This window comes from Diabrotica undecimpunctata, chromosome 3 (genome assembly GCF_040954645.1).
Source record: "Diabrotica undecimpunctata isolate CICGRU chromosome 3, icDiaUnde3, whole genome shotgun sequence".
In the NCBI taxonomy this organism is placed as follows: Eukaryota; Metazoa; Arthropoda; class Insecta; order Coleoptera; family Chrysomelidae; genus Diabrotica; species Diabrotica undecimpunctata.
In genome coordinates this window covers 167,022,240-167,038,887 of record NC_092805.1, presented here as the reverse complement: position 1 = coordinate 167,038,887, position 16,648 = coordinate 167,022,240, and the positions used below count along the sequence as shown (strand labels likewise).

Below are 16,648 nucleotides of genomic sequence, written 5' to 3'. Positions count from 1 at the left end.
CTTCCCTATCGAGTGTTTGTCTTCTCCAGCCCCTCACTCCAATCTCTCTCAGATCTTCCTGTACATCGTCCAGATATCTGAGTTTAGGTCGCCCCCTTCTTCTTCCGACCGGCCTGTTTAGCATAGTTATTTTAGTGGGATCACTCTCATCCATCCGCATAACGTGGCCCACTCACCTTAGGCGGTTTATTTTGATGGTCTTCACAATATCTGCATCACCAAAAAGTCTATAGAGTTCAAAGTTATATCGCCTTCTCCACAGACCCTGTTCGTTTACTCCGCCATATATGGTCCTCAATACTTTTCTTTCAAAGACTCGCAGTAACTCTTCATCTCGGGTCGGTCATTGCCCATGTTTCCGGTCCGTATGTGAGCACTGGGCGTATTATTGTTTTATAAAGTTTGCACTTTGTTGCTATTGACATACTTCTCGCTCTTAGTTGAGGGCCCAGGCCAAAATAACAGCGGTTAGCCACGCATATTCTATTTTTTATCTCGTTGGATGTGTTATTTTTGTAGTCTACCAGTGATCCTAAGTAGCAGAATTCTTCTACCATTTCTATCGTTTCGTGTTGCACCTCTAAGTTATTTTGTTGAATTCTTGATATGGCCGGCATATATTTAGTTTTCTGGATGTTAATCAGAAGTCCGATGTTTTCTGCGGCATTTTTGTGGCATTTTTATATTTTAATAATAACACAAACAAATTGACTGGCATTACCCACACTCATGACCGGTATTGTCCATATATGGTGACAATACCGGTCAAAGATACTTTTTTATTTTTTGTTGCTGTCAAAGACAAAAATTTTTGATTTTTTAAATTGAATGTGTCTTGCAATAAGTTAAAACCCCAAATGACCGGTTGACGCCTTAAATTTGATTCACAGAGTTTTACTTTTTTTATATTAAATTTTCTTCTTAGGTGACCGCAATTTGCACACCTTACCCTAAATGATATCATACTTATAGTTTCTCTAGTGTGATTAGCATAGCAATCTGTGCTTTTCTAATTATTACCACAATTAATAATTTGTTGCCACTGATGAGTATGCGCAGATAATTCCCAGTAACATTATTACCCTTCCATACAACTTTTGTTATTTATAATCATAATCAAGTTAACTAAACAAGAGAAGCAGCGGTACAGATGTTAGCCACTTTGGATCGTGATTAGCGGTCATCAAGTCGGTCTTGACAATGAACATAAATGTTTTGTATTTTTAATTGACAAGTGTGGCTTGGAAGTGATGGAAAACCTGGTGTTTATTGTGTTGTGTGCAGTCTCTATTATCTGTGGTTTCAGCCTTTCGTATGCTTATGAAGATTATGAAAGTAAGTGTTAATATTTTTATAACCAAAAATTACTTTGTAAGACCATCTTCGAGGTAATCAGTTGATTTTAAAAAATTTTTTTTTTTTGAGGAATATACAAAGTATACGAAGTGATAGTAATTAAAAAAGATAAAACTAGCAATCTGTTAAGACTATCTCTATCTATTCGGCTTGAGATATTATTAATATATACCATAATTAAGTATTTATAATACTATTCGCTAGTTTTCTAGAAAAATATTCTTTAAACATATTTTTTTAGACAGGCTTCTATCTACACAACAGAAACAACTTGTGGGCCTTGGGGATTTCCAACGATTACGACTGTCACTATACATCATTTTCAGAAATGTTAAACGAATCCATTTCAAACAAAAAAAAAGTCATAAATATGATCAGATTTGTAACTATTTTTCGTAGAAAATTTGTTTATAAACTTATAATTTCGTACAAGTTATTTGTGTTCTTATAAATGGTCTTATAGTTGCAATTTGTTGTCACTTAACACACTTTTTTTCGTTTCATCTCTATACTGGTTCTTTGGGAAAGGCCAAATCATTACACAATGAAACTAAGCCAGCCTTTTTCTTAGTTGTTATCGCCGGTGGTATGTTAAAAGCAGGAACAAAACTAATATCAGCTACTGTTCTCTGAGGTCCTCTAGCTTTGTCTTTAATTTATATTTCATAAAATTCTTTTTTTATCAAAGTTAGTTTTATAAAATATCGACTCTGGATAACATTTTTCAAATTTAAAGATTTTTATTTCATTTCAGCTGACCTTTTGCCCTTTTGTGTCGATAGAATAGTTTTTACTACTAAGTTTTTTTTAATCATAAACATTTTCAGTCTGGGCTAGGATGATGGAATATGGTTTGCCCTTTTTCTTTGCCAGTGCGATAACTGGAACCCACTGAGACGGAACAAAGATAGAGTTACTCTTAAGCATCCTTTGTTTTTCTTTCTCTATGGTTGAGTGTATTCGCTGTTCCCCTCGTTTTGGGTATGCCCTACTTTTAAATATTTATGATAGATTGTTGAAATTTAACAGCATATAAATACATGGCATAAATATATTTGTTTTTATTATGTCCACAGCAGTTATAAGAATAAAACATTGCTGTTTCGTTCTTCACACAATCTTTTAGGTAACTAAATACAAAGCTACCAATTTCATTTTAACCTGTGTTAGCTATGACTTCATGACACACATAGCACATAGCTTCTTTATTCGTAATGTAGTAAACTGTAAAATGAAAATACTTAGTTTACCTTTATCATAAAATGCTGAAGATTTTCCTATAGGAGTGGGTAATAAAACTTGTAAATCATATATTAAAACAGTGCTTTTATCTGAATTTTTCCTTGATTCTTCTTTCATTCTACATCATTCTGATTTACAGTCCTTGCATGTTCTTTTTTTCTAATGTGAGTTTTGTATTCCTCATCCATTAAATTTTTTTCTTGTGGAGGGCAATTTTGATACTTCTGGCATAAATTACATTGATCTATTTTGGTTTGAATAGACTAATGTGTATTCTAATGACTGTTTATTTTTTCTGATGACTATAAATTTGATTTTTGATATGTATATTTCTAGTATTCTCAAGATAAGATACAATATGCACTCAAAAAAATGAAAAACAACAAGGCGCCAGGAGATGATGGAATAGCTACGGTGCGGATTTTAATTCTTAAACAAAAAAAATAATTGTGCAAACAATCGATATAATTATTGACAAATTAATTATACTTCATAATAATTGTCTTACTGAAGGGATTTTTCCAGATGTATTAAAAGTCACAAAGTGCTACCAGTTTTCAATAAGATGCCTTTAGATGAAATTGGAAATTATCGTCCCATCTCAATCATTTCCATTTTTGGCAAAATTTTTGAGAATATTCTAAATGTTCATTTGATAGAATATCTAGAAAAACTCAAAATACTTCACTGTAATCAATATGGCTTTAGAAAAAAGTGTAGCACTACACTAGCTATATAGAAAAGTGAGAGATATAGTTGATGGCTTAGTTGATGGCTAGTAAAGTGCAGAGACTTAGATGGGCTGGACACATTGCTAGGATGTCAGATCACGAATACACGAAGAGATTAACATTTTCAAAACCAGAGGGCACAAGAAGCAGAGGACGACCACGAATGAGATGGATTGATGATGTGGAAGAAGACCTACATATTCTAGAGGTTAGAAGATGGAGGGAAGTTGCCAGGAATCGACAGGAGTGGCGACTTCTTTGTGAGCAGGCCAAGATCCACAACGGATTGTCGAGCCACTTATGATGATGATAGTTGATGGCTTGGAGGAAGGTCATTTTGTGTCTTGTGTGACTGTAACTTATCCATAGCTTTGACTGTATTTTGCATGAATAACTGTTGGAAAAATGCATAAATATGGTATTAGGGGAAACACTCTTAATCTATTTAGATCATACATAACAAATAAAAAAACAGGCAGTTTTTCTTAATAACAGCTATTCTGAGTTTAACACTGTTGAATATGGTGTTCCTCAAGGTTCAATATTAGGATCCAGTTTGTTTCTTATTTATCTGAACGATTTATTTCACTATACTTTTCCTATAAAATATATTTGTGCTTCGCAGACGATAAAAGTCTCATTAATACTAATATTAATCAGCATAATTTAAAAATTAAAATAAATAGAGATACTCAGAAAGCAAAAATATGGTTTTGACATAATGGGCTAAAACTAAATGAAGAACTAAAAATCAGAATTTGATTTTTAGTTCCGATTGTAAGTATGAATCAAGAAATAGAGTTACACTATTAGGAATTTTTCTAGTTGATAATTTGGATTGGAGTGCTTCTACAGATTACTTAAGTTCTAGACTTGCTATAAGTATATTTTTAATACACAACTTAGTTTATATGATTCTTAAAAGTACCATCATAATGTGCTACTTTGCACTATTCCATAGCCGTTTACAGTACGGAATAATTGTTTGGGGTAATTCTTGTCACGCAGATAGAATTTTTAAACTACAAAAAAGAATAGTGAGGATACTTGCAAGAGAAGGAAGAGTATAGGGGACATTGTAAACCTTCATTTCTGGATTTAGGTAACGTGGCACTACCTTCACTCTATATATATGAGACGCTGATTAAAATTCATGCCAACAAAGGTAAGTTTAACATAAACATCAAATTCCATGATCACGATACAAGATATAGAGATGCTATTAGAGCACAACGTTGTAGGTTGACAAAGAGCATAAAAAATTCGACTGATGTTGGTTTGTATAACTTTTTGCGAGATGAAGTAAAAAGTCTTCATTTATTATCGCCTAAATTTAAAATCAAATCACACTTTTTAAAACATTGTTTCTATTTAAAACCAGAGTACATAAGTACAGCTTTTACACAATAGTACTACTTTTATGACCCAATAGTATTAGTATTATACACAATAGTGTCATGACGATATTTTTCACATTTTTATATTTTTATTTAGTGTGTTTGTCGTTTCTTAAATTGTTAATAAAAATTTTACTTAAATTTTATAATGTATGTACACTGCACGTCATTGAAAAGAGGCCACGTAGAATTTTATATGGCTAGAGCAATCAAAAACCGTTTTAAAAGTGCTCACGGGTGGATATTAAGCACTTCTACAGTGAGAAGAAAGTTGAGGGAATTTTATTGAGGATCTGTAATGTTTTGCAGGCATTTCATTAGAAGGCCGTACTGATCTCGTGTTTATTAATAGAGGAGCATGAAATGCTCACCGATACATTACCGAAATTCTAGACGAGCATGCAATGCCTTTTGCCGGATTTGTGGGCGAAAACTTTATTTTTACACGTAGCCAGGATGGTAATGCAATACCTGGAAACCGTCGGTGTGCCAAAAATGAATTGGCCGGCTCAAAGCCCAGATTTGAACCCGATTGAGCATGTTTGAGACCAACTCAAACGAAGAGTAAGAAACAGAATACTTGCTCCAATAAATCGTGAGCAGCTTTGATTGGCGCTCATGGAAGAATGGGAAGCTTTTCCTCAAAACAGCATCAAAAATTTGACCAATTTAACGCCGAATGAAGAGTGTAATTCAAAATAGAGGTCGAAGGTAATACAGAATATTAAAAATCAGGACTTTTTTGTAATTTTAATAAAGAAAACAGACAAAATTTACAATGTCAATTTTTGAAATTTTCAATTAAATTCAATTATTTAAGAAATTTTTGCATAGGTACTGCTTTAGAACATATTCTTAAATATTACACAAACATCTAATGGCAATCAATTTCTTGTAGGTTTCTTAAAAATTAAAAAGTGTCAAAAATTTAGGTGACTCAGAAATAATTGTTACTATTCCTTTGACTTGTCAAAATCAAAACTATTTTTGTATATTGACTAAATAAATTCTATTCTATTCTATTTAGCCGTTCTCCTTTTAGGTGTATTTCATGTTCGCTATTTTCCAAAGCTTCATTAAATAATTACGGAATATAGATTAAATAATAGAGGTGAAAGTATACATCCTTGCCCAACACCTCGCAGAATCTGGATAGCTTCCGTCGCTTTACCTCCAAGATTTGTTCTTAGTGTGGCTGATTGGTTCCAGTATAAATTTTGTATTATACGCCGGTTTTTATCATTCATTTGGTACTCCAAAAAGTGTAGATGTAGAAAGTCATATCTTTGCATCGTTGGAATAATACCTGTAGATCTGATAATATTGTGATCAATTTCCTGCTTTGTTGCAGTTGGCAGTATATGTTACACTTCAGGATCCCCTGGTATTTGCAAAAGTGTCTCAGACTGCCCACAAGCATTAGACTTGTTACGAAAAACCAATGAACACAATTTTGAAAGATGTCATTGGGACAATTTGGACGAAATCATATGTTGTCCCGAAAGTGTGAAAAAGGAAGCTACAGAGATATATCCCTATCCGGAGGGTGGTACGGAAGTACCTACCAAAAGACCCAACACGGACAATAAACGACCATTTCCCAAAAGAAAATATCAGCAAGGTAAGAAATGTATCCAAGAATCTTTATCGTATTATTAATCAACACAAAATAATTTTATTTGAGTGTTATAATATACTAAATATAATAATTAGAAAAAAGTTATATAACTATATATATAACAAGTATGTATTATGTGACCAAGCCCATATGAATAGAACAAAATGTTAATATTATATTGTAACAAAACAGAATAGATAGAATAAATACCGAAAGAAAATATAACTACCTTATCAACACTACTGTCAAATTTCAAAACAAGACGGAATTTTAGAAAATCTCGTCTTGTCTCCACAAAATCTTGGAATGCATAGTCTTGTCTTGAACTCGAACCCGAAAATTGCGATATATAATATAATATGTTAACAATAAATTTGGCAATATCAATTTCATTAATTATATACAGTGTGTAAAAGCCAAATGGAATAAATTCATTATTTAGGTTACTGTACATATTTATAAAAAATCCCGAAACACGTCAAATTTAAATTGTAACTTGACATTCTTTAACGTGAAAATGCAACCCCTACCTTCAACCCCCTTAGAATGATAGGTACAACCCCCAATTTTTAAAATAGGAAGGATAGGATAGAATTCTCCATTCAAAAGTGTTGTCGCTTTCAAGTTTATTAAGATTAATTAAGATAAAATAAATTAAAATCATGTGGTTACCGAAATTCGCTACAATACAATCAAAAACTAAAATGTAATGCAAAACGTAATAAAATGTAGAACACGAAAAAGAACTATGAATATTAATGAAGTAGATGTTCAAAATGTTCACCGCGAACGTCTCGGCAACATCCTAATCTCAAATAAAACTGTCTTCTAACATTATTTAACATAACAGGCGTGATAGACCTAATCGCAAGCGTTATTCATTCTTTTAAGTCATTTAAATCAGAAGGTTTAATTTTGTACACATGGCTCTTCACATATCCCCATAAAAAGAAATCTAATAATGTAAGATCAGGTGATCGCGCTGGCCATTCAATCGATCCTCGCTTCCCTATCCACCGATTGGGAAATATTGTATCGAGGTACTGCCGGACATTAAGTTGGTAATGTGGTGGTGCTCCATCCTGCTGAAACCATATCGTATTCGCTGGAACTTGAGGATTTCCTGGATCAGGATATAAATTTGCCAATGTTGGAATGACATCATTTTGAAGTAGTGCCAAATAATTGTCGCCATTCAAGTTGCCCTCAATGAAAAAGGGACCAATGATATTGTTTCCTACAATCCCTGCCCAAACATTAACCTTTTGAGGGTATTGAGTGTGTTCTTCTCTCATCCAGTGAGGATTTTCCGTGACCCACTAGCGGCAATTTTGCCGATTAGCATGACCGTTAAGTGAAAAAGTACACTCATCAGAAAACATAACGTCTTCTAATTGGATAATATTGTTATCCAACATGTCCATCTGCCTTACATGACCAAACTCGCGAAACTGCTTCTCTATTTTACTTATTGTTCCTTGGGATATAGGCGGTAAATTAGGAAATTTCTCATGAAATAGGCGAGTTACTTCCTGTTGTGTTCGGGTGTTATCTTCGTAACCAATCATTTGTAAAACTGTTATTTTATGCATTTCCGTTAATCTAACCATTTTTCAGAATTGAATTGAACGAACTTTTTAGTTAAATTAAAATACTGACAACTTAAATAAAACAATTTACTAATGCGTGTTAAAATAACGTTGCCACGGAAATTCTTTAAAGTTTTTTAATGGTTACCATTTAAAAACCACATTGCTATGGTTTTTGTTCACTTTCTCATTATCAAGACCTAAACGGGAAATAAGTTTTGAGTATATTTTAGCGAATTTCGGTAACCACATGATTTTAATTTATTTTATCTTAATTAATCTTAATAAACTTGAAAGCGACAACATTTTTGAATGGAGAATGAAAAGACCTTTCAAACGATATATCACAAGCCTATACTTCCTATTTTAAAAATTGGGGGTTGTACCTGTCATTCTAAGGGGGTTGAAGGTAGGGGTTGCATTTTCACGTTAAAGAATGTCAAGTTATAATTTAAATTTGACGTGTTTCTGGATTTTTTATAAATATGTACAGTAACCTAAATAATGAATTTATTCCATTTGGCTTTTACACACTGTATAATACTATTGAAAATATATATCTAATAACATCGAATGGTACGTAATCTGATTTCCAAAGTAAGATTTCTGCACGTTAGGAGTGGCTTCATTCGTATAAATGCTAATCTGGCAATCTCTATTCGTCTGTTTATTTCACAATTATTTAGACATAAGATACATATATCTTGTCCCAGTTTAAATCGTCCCAAATTGAACCATTTTACTTCTAATTCCAATCCACATACTATTGCTATAAACTCATTATATGAGAATACTTCTGATAGTAATGGAGGGAATAAAGAACTTGATGAATATTTGAAATCTAAGAGAGCAAATAAAGATGAGGATATTTTAGAATGGTGGTCTAAGCATACGAATCTCTTCCCTTGTTTATAGAAAATGGCAAGAGACTTTTTGTGTATTTCTGATGGACTCCATCGGGAAGATTATTCTCTACAGCAAGATTAATAATTATAACAAAACGTAGAAATAGATTATGTAAAAAATCGGCGAGATCTTTACTATGTTTAAATTCATGGGCGACATGTTTATTATCTAAAAACTTATTTGGTGAACAAATTATACTATATGATATGATATGAGTGTTAGTGTGCGCATTTTTCTATTTGTAATTGGTGCAATAAAGTGTTCGAATAGTAATATGATTCATGTAACACTCGATTTAATACTCAGTATTATATATTATTATATAGATAGATAGATAGATGGTTTATTGGTAATAAATGAATACAAAAGTATTTTTTACAAGGCAAAGAAAATAAAATATATGTCAATATAGTTAATATACACATAAATATAAACACAAAACATAGACACAGTGTTTTAAATTATACTGTTGACAATTACAACAAATTAAAATCGGAAGTAAAATACTCCATATGTAAAAAAGGCATTCACTATAAGGTAACTCTTAATTTTTGCCTTAAACTGATGAAAATTAAGAGCTTTTATTCTAGCTGGCACTAAGTTGTAGAATTTTATGGCTAAATACCTTGAACCAGTTCTGGATCTCTCAAGACGGCTAAATTTTGGTATAAGATTATTGTTAAATCTGGTGGAATAATTGTGAAAATCTACATGCGCATTGTATTGACTAAGATTTTGTTTAATATTCAACAGACACTGCATAATGTATACATAAGGTAAAGTCAAAATTTTTAAAGCTCTAAAGGAGTTTCTACAGTATGCTCTAACAGAGCCCAGAGATAATACGAACACACTTTCTTTGTTGTGCAAACACTTTATCAATATGACAAGAGTGACCCCAGGAGAGAATAGCATATGTCAGATGGGAATGAAAATTACTATGATAAGCTGTTAAAATAGTTTCCCTGGAAGTCACCTGTACAAGGTTCCTAAAGAGGAAAAGTTGTCGGGAAAGCTTTTTCGATAGATTAACTATACGTTGTTCCCAGGTTAATCCTGCATCCAAATATATCCCCAGAAACTTCGCTCCGGTTACACATTGTGGTAGAGCAACGTTTTCAACACAAGTGTTATTTCTTAGAGTAAAATTAACACTTTGTGATTTAGAGTTGTTCAAAGAGAGACGGTTAGTTAAAAACCAATTGAATAAGTTTTTTTCAGATGTTTGGTAATCAAGGGTGTCGAATTCAGAAGGCTGATAGCTTGCATAGAAAGTAGTGTCATCAGCAAATAAAACAGTGTTAACTGTTTCATTTTGAGAGTACACTAAATCATTAATCATTAATATAGATAAGAAATAATACTGGACCCAAAACCGAGCCTTGAGGGACACCAAACAACAGAGATTGTTTTTGAGAATCACACTGGTTGAAGTGAACATATTGATCACGATTTCATAGATATGAATCAATTAGTTGAATTGAATCACTATGAAAATTATAATAAGGAAGTTTTCTAAGCAGAATACTATGTGTGACACGAAAGCCTTAGTAAGATCTAAAAATGATGCAAGAGTATAAAGATATTTTTCAAACCCTTCCAAAACATTGCTAGTGAAATGATCAATATGTAAATATTATGTTAGTATTTTATAAGTATTAAATAGTTTAATGTAATCTCTGTGTACCAGAAAGACAATTACATTTATCATTTTAAAACTTGAAAATTTTGCGTTGTAACTTTGAATGAATTTTGTCAAAATAATTTTTAAATTAAAAAAATCCTCTTAATTTGAAATTAAAATGTTACCTTTTATCATTTTCATAACGTCTAATAATTTAGAAACATTTTAAAAAAGATTTAAACAATTTCTACAATTTTTCAAGATTTAAGATTTTCGAGAATCTCAAACCCAACATCTTGTCTCGTCTTGAAACTTAATACAAAAGTCTTGTCTCGATCTCGTCTCTAATTCAAGACGAGATTCTCGAACTCTCGAATCTTAACGGCATATCTAAATGAATTTTTTTCGCACACCACCAGCTTCCTTTCACTTCATCCATCCAACCATAATTCTACTGTATGCATCTCCATTTGGTTCCCCATTACTCTGTAATTACAGAGTAATAGGGAACTCCAATTAGGTATTTACATGACATTTGTTCCAGAGAAATATGATCAATGAAATTATTACTTGTAATGTTCTGAATTCCTTGAATTGTGATTCTGTTAATTAATGTTACGTAATCGTGGTTAAGGAAACTAAAATTGGTATAGATAAATGGGAAAAGTATTTTTCTTATTATTTTAGCTTGCGATGAAATTAAAACAGAACCTAGACCAAATGTTACTTTTCACATCGTCATACTTGGAGAAGACGCTTCAGACAAGGAATTTCCACATATGGTAAGAATAAAAAAATACTGTTTATTGTTAGTTTTGTATATTGCAAGATAAATATTACAAGATATATAATTATATAATTATATCACCAACCGCGGAAAATTAACCGTAAGCAAATAAAAATCGAGTTCACTTCATAATTCATAAGAAGGTTAAAACAGTTGCTGCTGCTTAGCTATTCATTTGATATTGTTAAGAGAACAAAAGAGAAAATCTTCAGAGGAAAGTGAGAACATTTTTCACTAAGGCAAAAAAACCTCATCCACGTAATGCAGTAGAAAGAACAACATTACTGCGGTATTTAAGGAAAAGACTTATGGATATAGATGTGCAATTAGAAAAATAGATTACTAATTTAAAAAGTTATTTTTTAATTAGACTGGATCTACTTTACATCGCACGATTTGCGCAGTAGATGACACGACACCGCTTAAACTGATGATACCAGAAATGCATAGCTAAGACTGTGTCGACAATACAGCGTCAAACTATTGGTTGATATCAGGAAAGATATTTCCTGAAACAGAACGTTCCTTACTTGCCATTCAGGATCAGTTCATTCCAACTAAAAATAACCTAAAATATATTGTCAAATATCCTCAGGTCCAAAACGACAAATGCGGGTAAGGATGTCAAGCACAATAAACCATCCAACATCTTATCGGGAGCTACCAGAAGTAATGGCAAAACTCAGCTGGAAAGATCATTCATCAAGAGATGGCTAACAAACTTTGAAACATTTTCCTTATTATAAATACGTCCCTGACAGTATGGTTGGAAATGACAACTTCAAGCTATACTAAAGCCGCACTTTGCTTACAGACTAAACAGTGGCGCATAATAGATCAGATATCATACTATTTAATAGAGTAATAATAAAGACAAACAACACTAATTGATGTGGCGATACCTAACAGCAATAATCTGCATGTCAAATGTAACGGAAAGATCGCTAAGTAACAAAAATCTGAAAATCCAAATACGGAGAAAGTGAAGAATAAAACGAAAACAGACAATACATATTATTTTCTCTACTTCTGGTGTTTGCTAGAAAAACTTTCCCAGAAAACATAAAACAGGTCGGTCTGAGTGAACATCTTTATAAGTCTAGATGCGTACGAAAATTTTTGGGAGATAATCCAGTATACTGTGTCACATAGGGCTGGATAATACTAAAAGAGTGACATCAGAGCTTAATTTTTTTTTCACACCGTTACTATGTGGAATGAGTGAATTTACTGGGATATTAGTAAAATACAAGAAAGCTCATGGTATATCAACACTCCACGCGGATACTTATGGGAGGGTTACCGGTTACAAAAGTGTGAAGAAGAAAAGAATAATCTGGCTACTTCATCTTTAGTGTAGTTGTTTTTCGAAAATCCACGTATTTTAAATACGAATTCCGAAGTGGAGATAAAACTATGAAAAGTGACAACCAGTGGGTTATCATATTCGCTTTAAAATAAAATAAAATTATCTTTAATATAACTAGAAGAATCAAAAGTGTATTATTCTACTTAGTAAATTTTGTTTTCACGTAGCTCTTGGCTACGAAGACAGCAATCTTCCACCGGGAGAACTCAGCTGGAATTGCGGAGCAACTCTAATCTCCCGCAATTTCTTGCTGACAGCGGCCCACTGTGTATTTAAAGAGAAACCTTTAAGAGCCCGTTTGGGAGTAACAAAAATCAACGATACCCATCATCAAGATATCGATGTTAAGAGAATTACAATACACGAGTCTTACGATCCGTTAGGGAAACAGGGTGATCTTGCCATTATCGAGTTAAGAAGAAATGCCACTTTTTCCGACAGAGTGAAGCCAGCGTGTTTATACTGGAAACATGACGATCCTTTAGGATTAATTGTAACAGGATGGGGGAAAACGTCTGTCTGTAAATATTATGTTATAATTAGACTTTATCTTAAAAATTTTACTAGAATTTTACTTTAAAAAGAAAATGTTAGTATTTTTTAGTTTTAAAAATTTTTAGTTAACGAAGATGATAGAAGTATAATTTTACAAAAAGCCAAATTGGTTCCTGTATCTATTAAATCATGTAACAATACATACTCTACTAGATCTTTGGGTATTCGAACAATTCAAAACACACAAATTTGTGCTTTTGGAAATGCCTCCGACGCCTGCTGGGTAGGTTTACTTTAAATATATTAGCAAGTTTGTCATTGATTAAGAGTAAACTAAATTATCTATTGTTACTAAATGCAATGCCATTTTCCATACCTGTTTGTCTGAGGGTGGACTTTATTCTTACCACATCTTGTTGTATACAAAGTTCAAAATGACCATCTTAACTCAAAGTAAACCAAAATTTCTCCGCTATTTGTATCATTTCCAGGTTTCTATGTCCAACAAATATTCTCGATGTTTCTTCTCTAGTTTCCTTCATTATATCATCTAGTACAATGTTGAACACGATGGGGCCTAGTACACCTCCTTATCGTAAGCCATCATTGACTCCAAACTCGTCTGATTCCATATTATCTGTTCTTACTCTGTTTATTGTGTTCTTGTATAGGCTCATAATAGCTTTTCTGAGTTTGCTGTCTACTTCTCTGTTCCTTACATTGTTGTCTATTTCGGTTCGCAGTGTTCTATCAAATGCTTTTTCAATGTCTATAAAGGCTTGCTATAGTTCTGTGCTTGTATTTCGTGCATTTTGTATTAGCTGCTTGAGTGTAAAAATATGGTCATGGATGCTACTCATTCCATGCTTTATTGCAAACTTTTCTAAGCATTTCATTTCCATTTTCTCCCATATTTTTTAGCATTTTCGCAGTTATCTTATCACAGCCAGATGCCTTTCCTCTTTGGGGCCTTAGTATTATTTCTCTTATTTCCTCTATTGTTATTTCGTTTTTATTTGGGTTCTCATGTGGGTTTTCTTCAGTGTTGTCTATTTCATTATTACAGTCTTCTTGAGTCAGGAGGTCTTCGAAATATTCTCTCCACCTGTGCATAATACTTTCGTTCTCGCAGAGGATGTGGCCATCTTTATTTTTAATTTGTTTTGGTCTTTGTTGTCTGTTATCTGTTCTCAGGCTTCTCAGAGTTTTGTAAAATAGTTTTTGGTTAGTGTGGTAGTCTTTCTTCAGCTTATTCCCAAAATCCTCCCAGCTCTTCTTTTTTACTTCAATCACCATGTCTTTTACTTTTGCCCTCTGTTGCTTATATTTTTGATAGCTTTCTGCATTCTGGTTCCCTAGATATTTCTTCCAAGCTAACTTCTTGGGTTTGACCTCTTCTTTTATTTCATTACTCCACCAATTCGTACATTGTCTGTTTTTATTGATTTTAGCCATTCCGCAGATTTGCTTGCCCCCATCTAGGAGAGATTCTTTAAGTTTTTGCCAAGTTTCTTCTAAGCCATAGTTCTTGTTTAAGTGCTTTTGTAGACTATTGTTTACATAGTTTTTGGATTTCTGTGCTATTTTCTTATCTGCTAACTTGTATGACCTAATAATTGCGTTGGTGAGGTTTCTTGGGGTTTTGTCTCTTTTTCTTGGTACCTTCTGTGTGCGTTTTTTTGCGTCCACACCGATACTAGTTCGGGATACTAGATACTACCAGGTAATGGTCGCTATATATTTCTCCCCCTGACTCTGAACATTTTTAATACATTGTCTTAAGGGTCTGTTCACCAATATATAGTCAATAATGGACTTTTCTCCTCTACTCTTGATTTCTCTGGTATATTTATGCACATCTTTGTGTTGGAAAAACGAATTTATAATTATCAGGTCATTCTCTCTACAAAAGTCTATAATTCGTTGACCATTATTGTTTCTTATTTGTTCTCCGTGTTGTCCTAGTACATCCGAGGATTCTTGGTCTTTTACGCCTACTCTACCACTGAGATCGCCAATTATTATTATGTTGCCTTCCGCGCTATCTATGATCTCTGTCGTCTTTTCCCAAAAAATGTCCTTGGTGTTCGCTCTTTCGGTATCATTTGGTCCATATATAACAAAGATGTTGACTGGTTTCCTCTCTTCGGTTATCATCTTAATTTTCAGGATCCTTTCGGTGATACATTCCCAATCTTTAATGGTACTAGTCAAGTTTCTATTGATAAGACAACCAACTCCTTCACGTGATCTTTCTGACAGGGGTGCTCCACTGAGTATTCAAAAATGGCCATTTTCCAGAAACTGTGTGTTCTTACCTTTTATTTTTGTCTCTGTAATTCCTAGTATGTCTATTATTGCCTTAGCAAATTCTTCTACAAGTTCAGCCTCTTTGCCGTTGAGACCTCTTACGTTCCATGTTCCTATTGTCCATCCTTCAGGTATTCTGGTTTTTTCAGTTGCCGTTGTTTTCACACTTTTAATCTCATTGATTGCAGTTGCTTTGTGAAATTGTAAGCGTTTCTCATCTTTCTTATTATTTAAGTTTCCATACTGGTCTGATTTCCATACTGATTTGTATAGTGCAAAAACTTATACATACTTAAAAACAGTAATAAGCAATCGATAAAGCTTAGATGACGATATCAACAACAGATTGGAAACTACAGGCAAATTATTCCAAGCACTAAATAGAGGATTCCTCAATAACAAAGAAATGTATAGTATCTGCTACCATACGGAGCAGAACACTACATCTTAAAAGGCCAAAAACAATAATCGTTAAAAGAACAGAGAAACAGAAAATGAAATAAGAGAAAAGCTGAGAATTAAACTTTTTCTGGACACAATACAGAAAAAGAAATGAACAAGTAAAGATAGTACGGGAGGCCCAATTAATAGGATAATATGATGAAAATTTCATTTCAGTATAAAAAAGAAAAGTCCAGTACGGGGCAGTGAAAGAAAAACTTTGTAAGATGACTAATCTTGAAAATGAAGAGTCCGTGGAAATCTTTAGTAGTAGTAGTATAATTGGTATTATTTTAAAATAAAATTGTATTTATATTTTAGGGTGACTCAGGAGGTCCTTTGCAAATCAAAGAGAGGACAGGAGCGTTTTCAATTGTTGGAATCGTATCCTATGGAGCAGGTTGTGGTGGGAAAATCCCTGGTGTATATACTCGAGTCTCTCAGTTTGTAAATTGGATCGAAAAATATGTGTGGCCCTGATAAATAAAGTATTTAATAGTTCTGGATATTGTTTTATTTATAAATATAACAAAAACTGTAATTCCGTTGTTTTTAACCAAGATTTGTGGCAAAATATTTTGACCAAATATTTCTAAAGATGTTCTAAGAATGAAACTACTTGATAATAGTAAAAAATCTACTATTTTTATTGAGAATAAGCCCCAATTTTACTTACTACCTTTAATTCTACTAAAATAAATTTATTTTGAGGTTTGTGGAAATCGTTCTTAAAATACAAAACATTTACAATGTTTTGTTTTTTGAAAACGAGAATCAGCACAT

General features: G+C 32.9%; 2 protein-coding genes across 5 annotated transcripts in view; both read left to right on the top strand.

The window, feature by feature from the left end:
- Positions 1 to 1,061: 1,061 nt before the first annotated feature.
- Positions 1,062 to 16,648, top strand: part of LOC140437780 (trypsin-1-like) — a 39,927-nt gene continuing 24,340 nt past the window's right edge. For 2 of the 4 annotated variants that reach the window (XM_072527503.1, XM_072527500.1), the window contains exons 1-2: positions 1,076 to 1,335; positions 6,078 to 6,347. In XM_072527503.1, the coding sequence (XP_072383604.1) occupies positions 1,251 to 1,335; positions 6,078 to 6,347 (355 nt within the window). In that variant the 5' untranslated portion in view covers positions 1,076 to 1,250. Of the gene's footprint in view, positions 1,336 to 6,077; positions 6,348 to 16,648 lie in introns of all 4 variants that reach the window. The other 2 variants (XM_072527502.1, XM_072527504.1) reach the window with 2 other exon arrangements.
- On the top strand, positions 12,468 to 16,369 carry LOC140437922 (serine protease Hayan-like). Its single transcript, XM_072527710.1, has 4 exons — positions 12,468 to 12,513; positions 12,787 to 13,140; positions 13,240 to 13,397; positions 16,187 to 16,369. Exons 1-4 carry the CDS (start codon positions 12,468 to 12,470, stop codon positions 16,343 to 16,345), a joined length of 717 nt encoding a protein of 238 aa, XP_072383811.1. The 3' UTR covers positions 16,346 to 16,369.

Bases quoted from the DNA above. Each gene is read 5' to 3' on its own strand.
- LOC140437922 (XM_072527710.1), top strand. From the start codon at position 12,468: ATGAGTGAATTTACTGGGATATTAGTAAAATACAAGAAAGCTCATG. The intron at 12,514-12,786 runs GTATATCAACAC...GTTTTCACGTAG, and splicing joins AAAATACAAGAAAGCTCATG to CTCTTGGCTACGAAGACAGC. The intron at 13,141-13,239 runs GTAAATATTATG...AAAAATTTTTAG, and splicing joins ATGGGGGAAAACGTCTGTCT to TTAACGAAGATGATAGAAGT.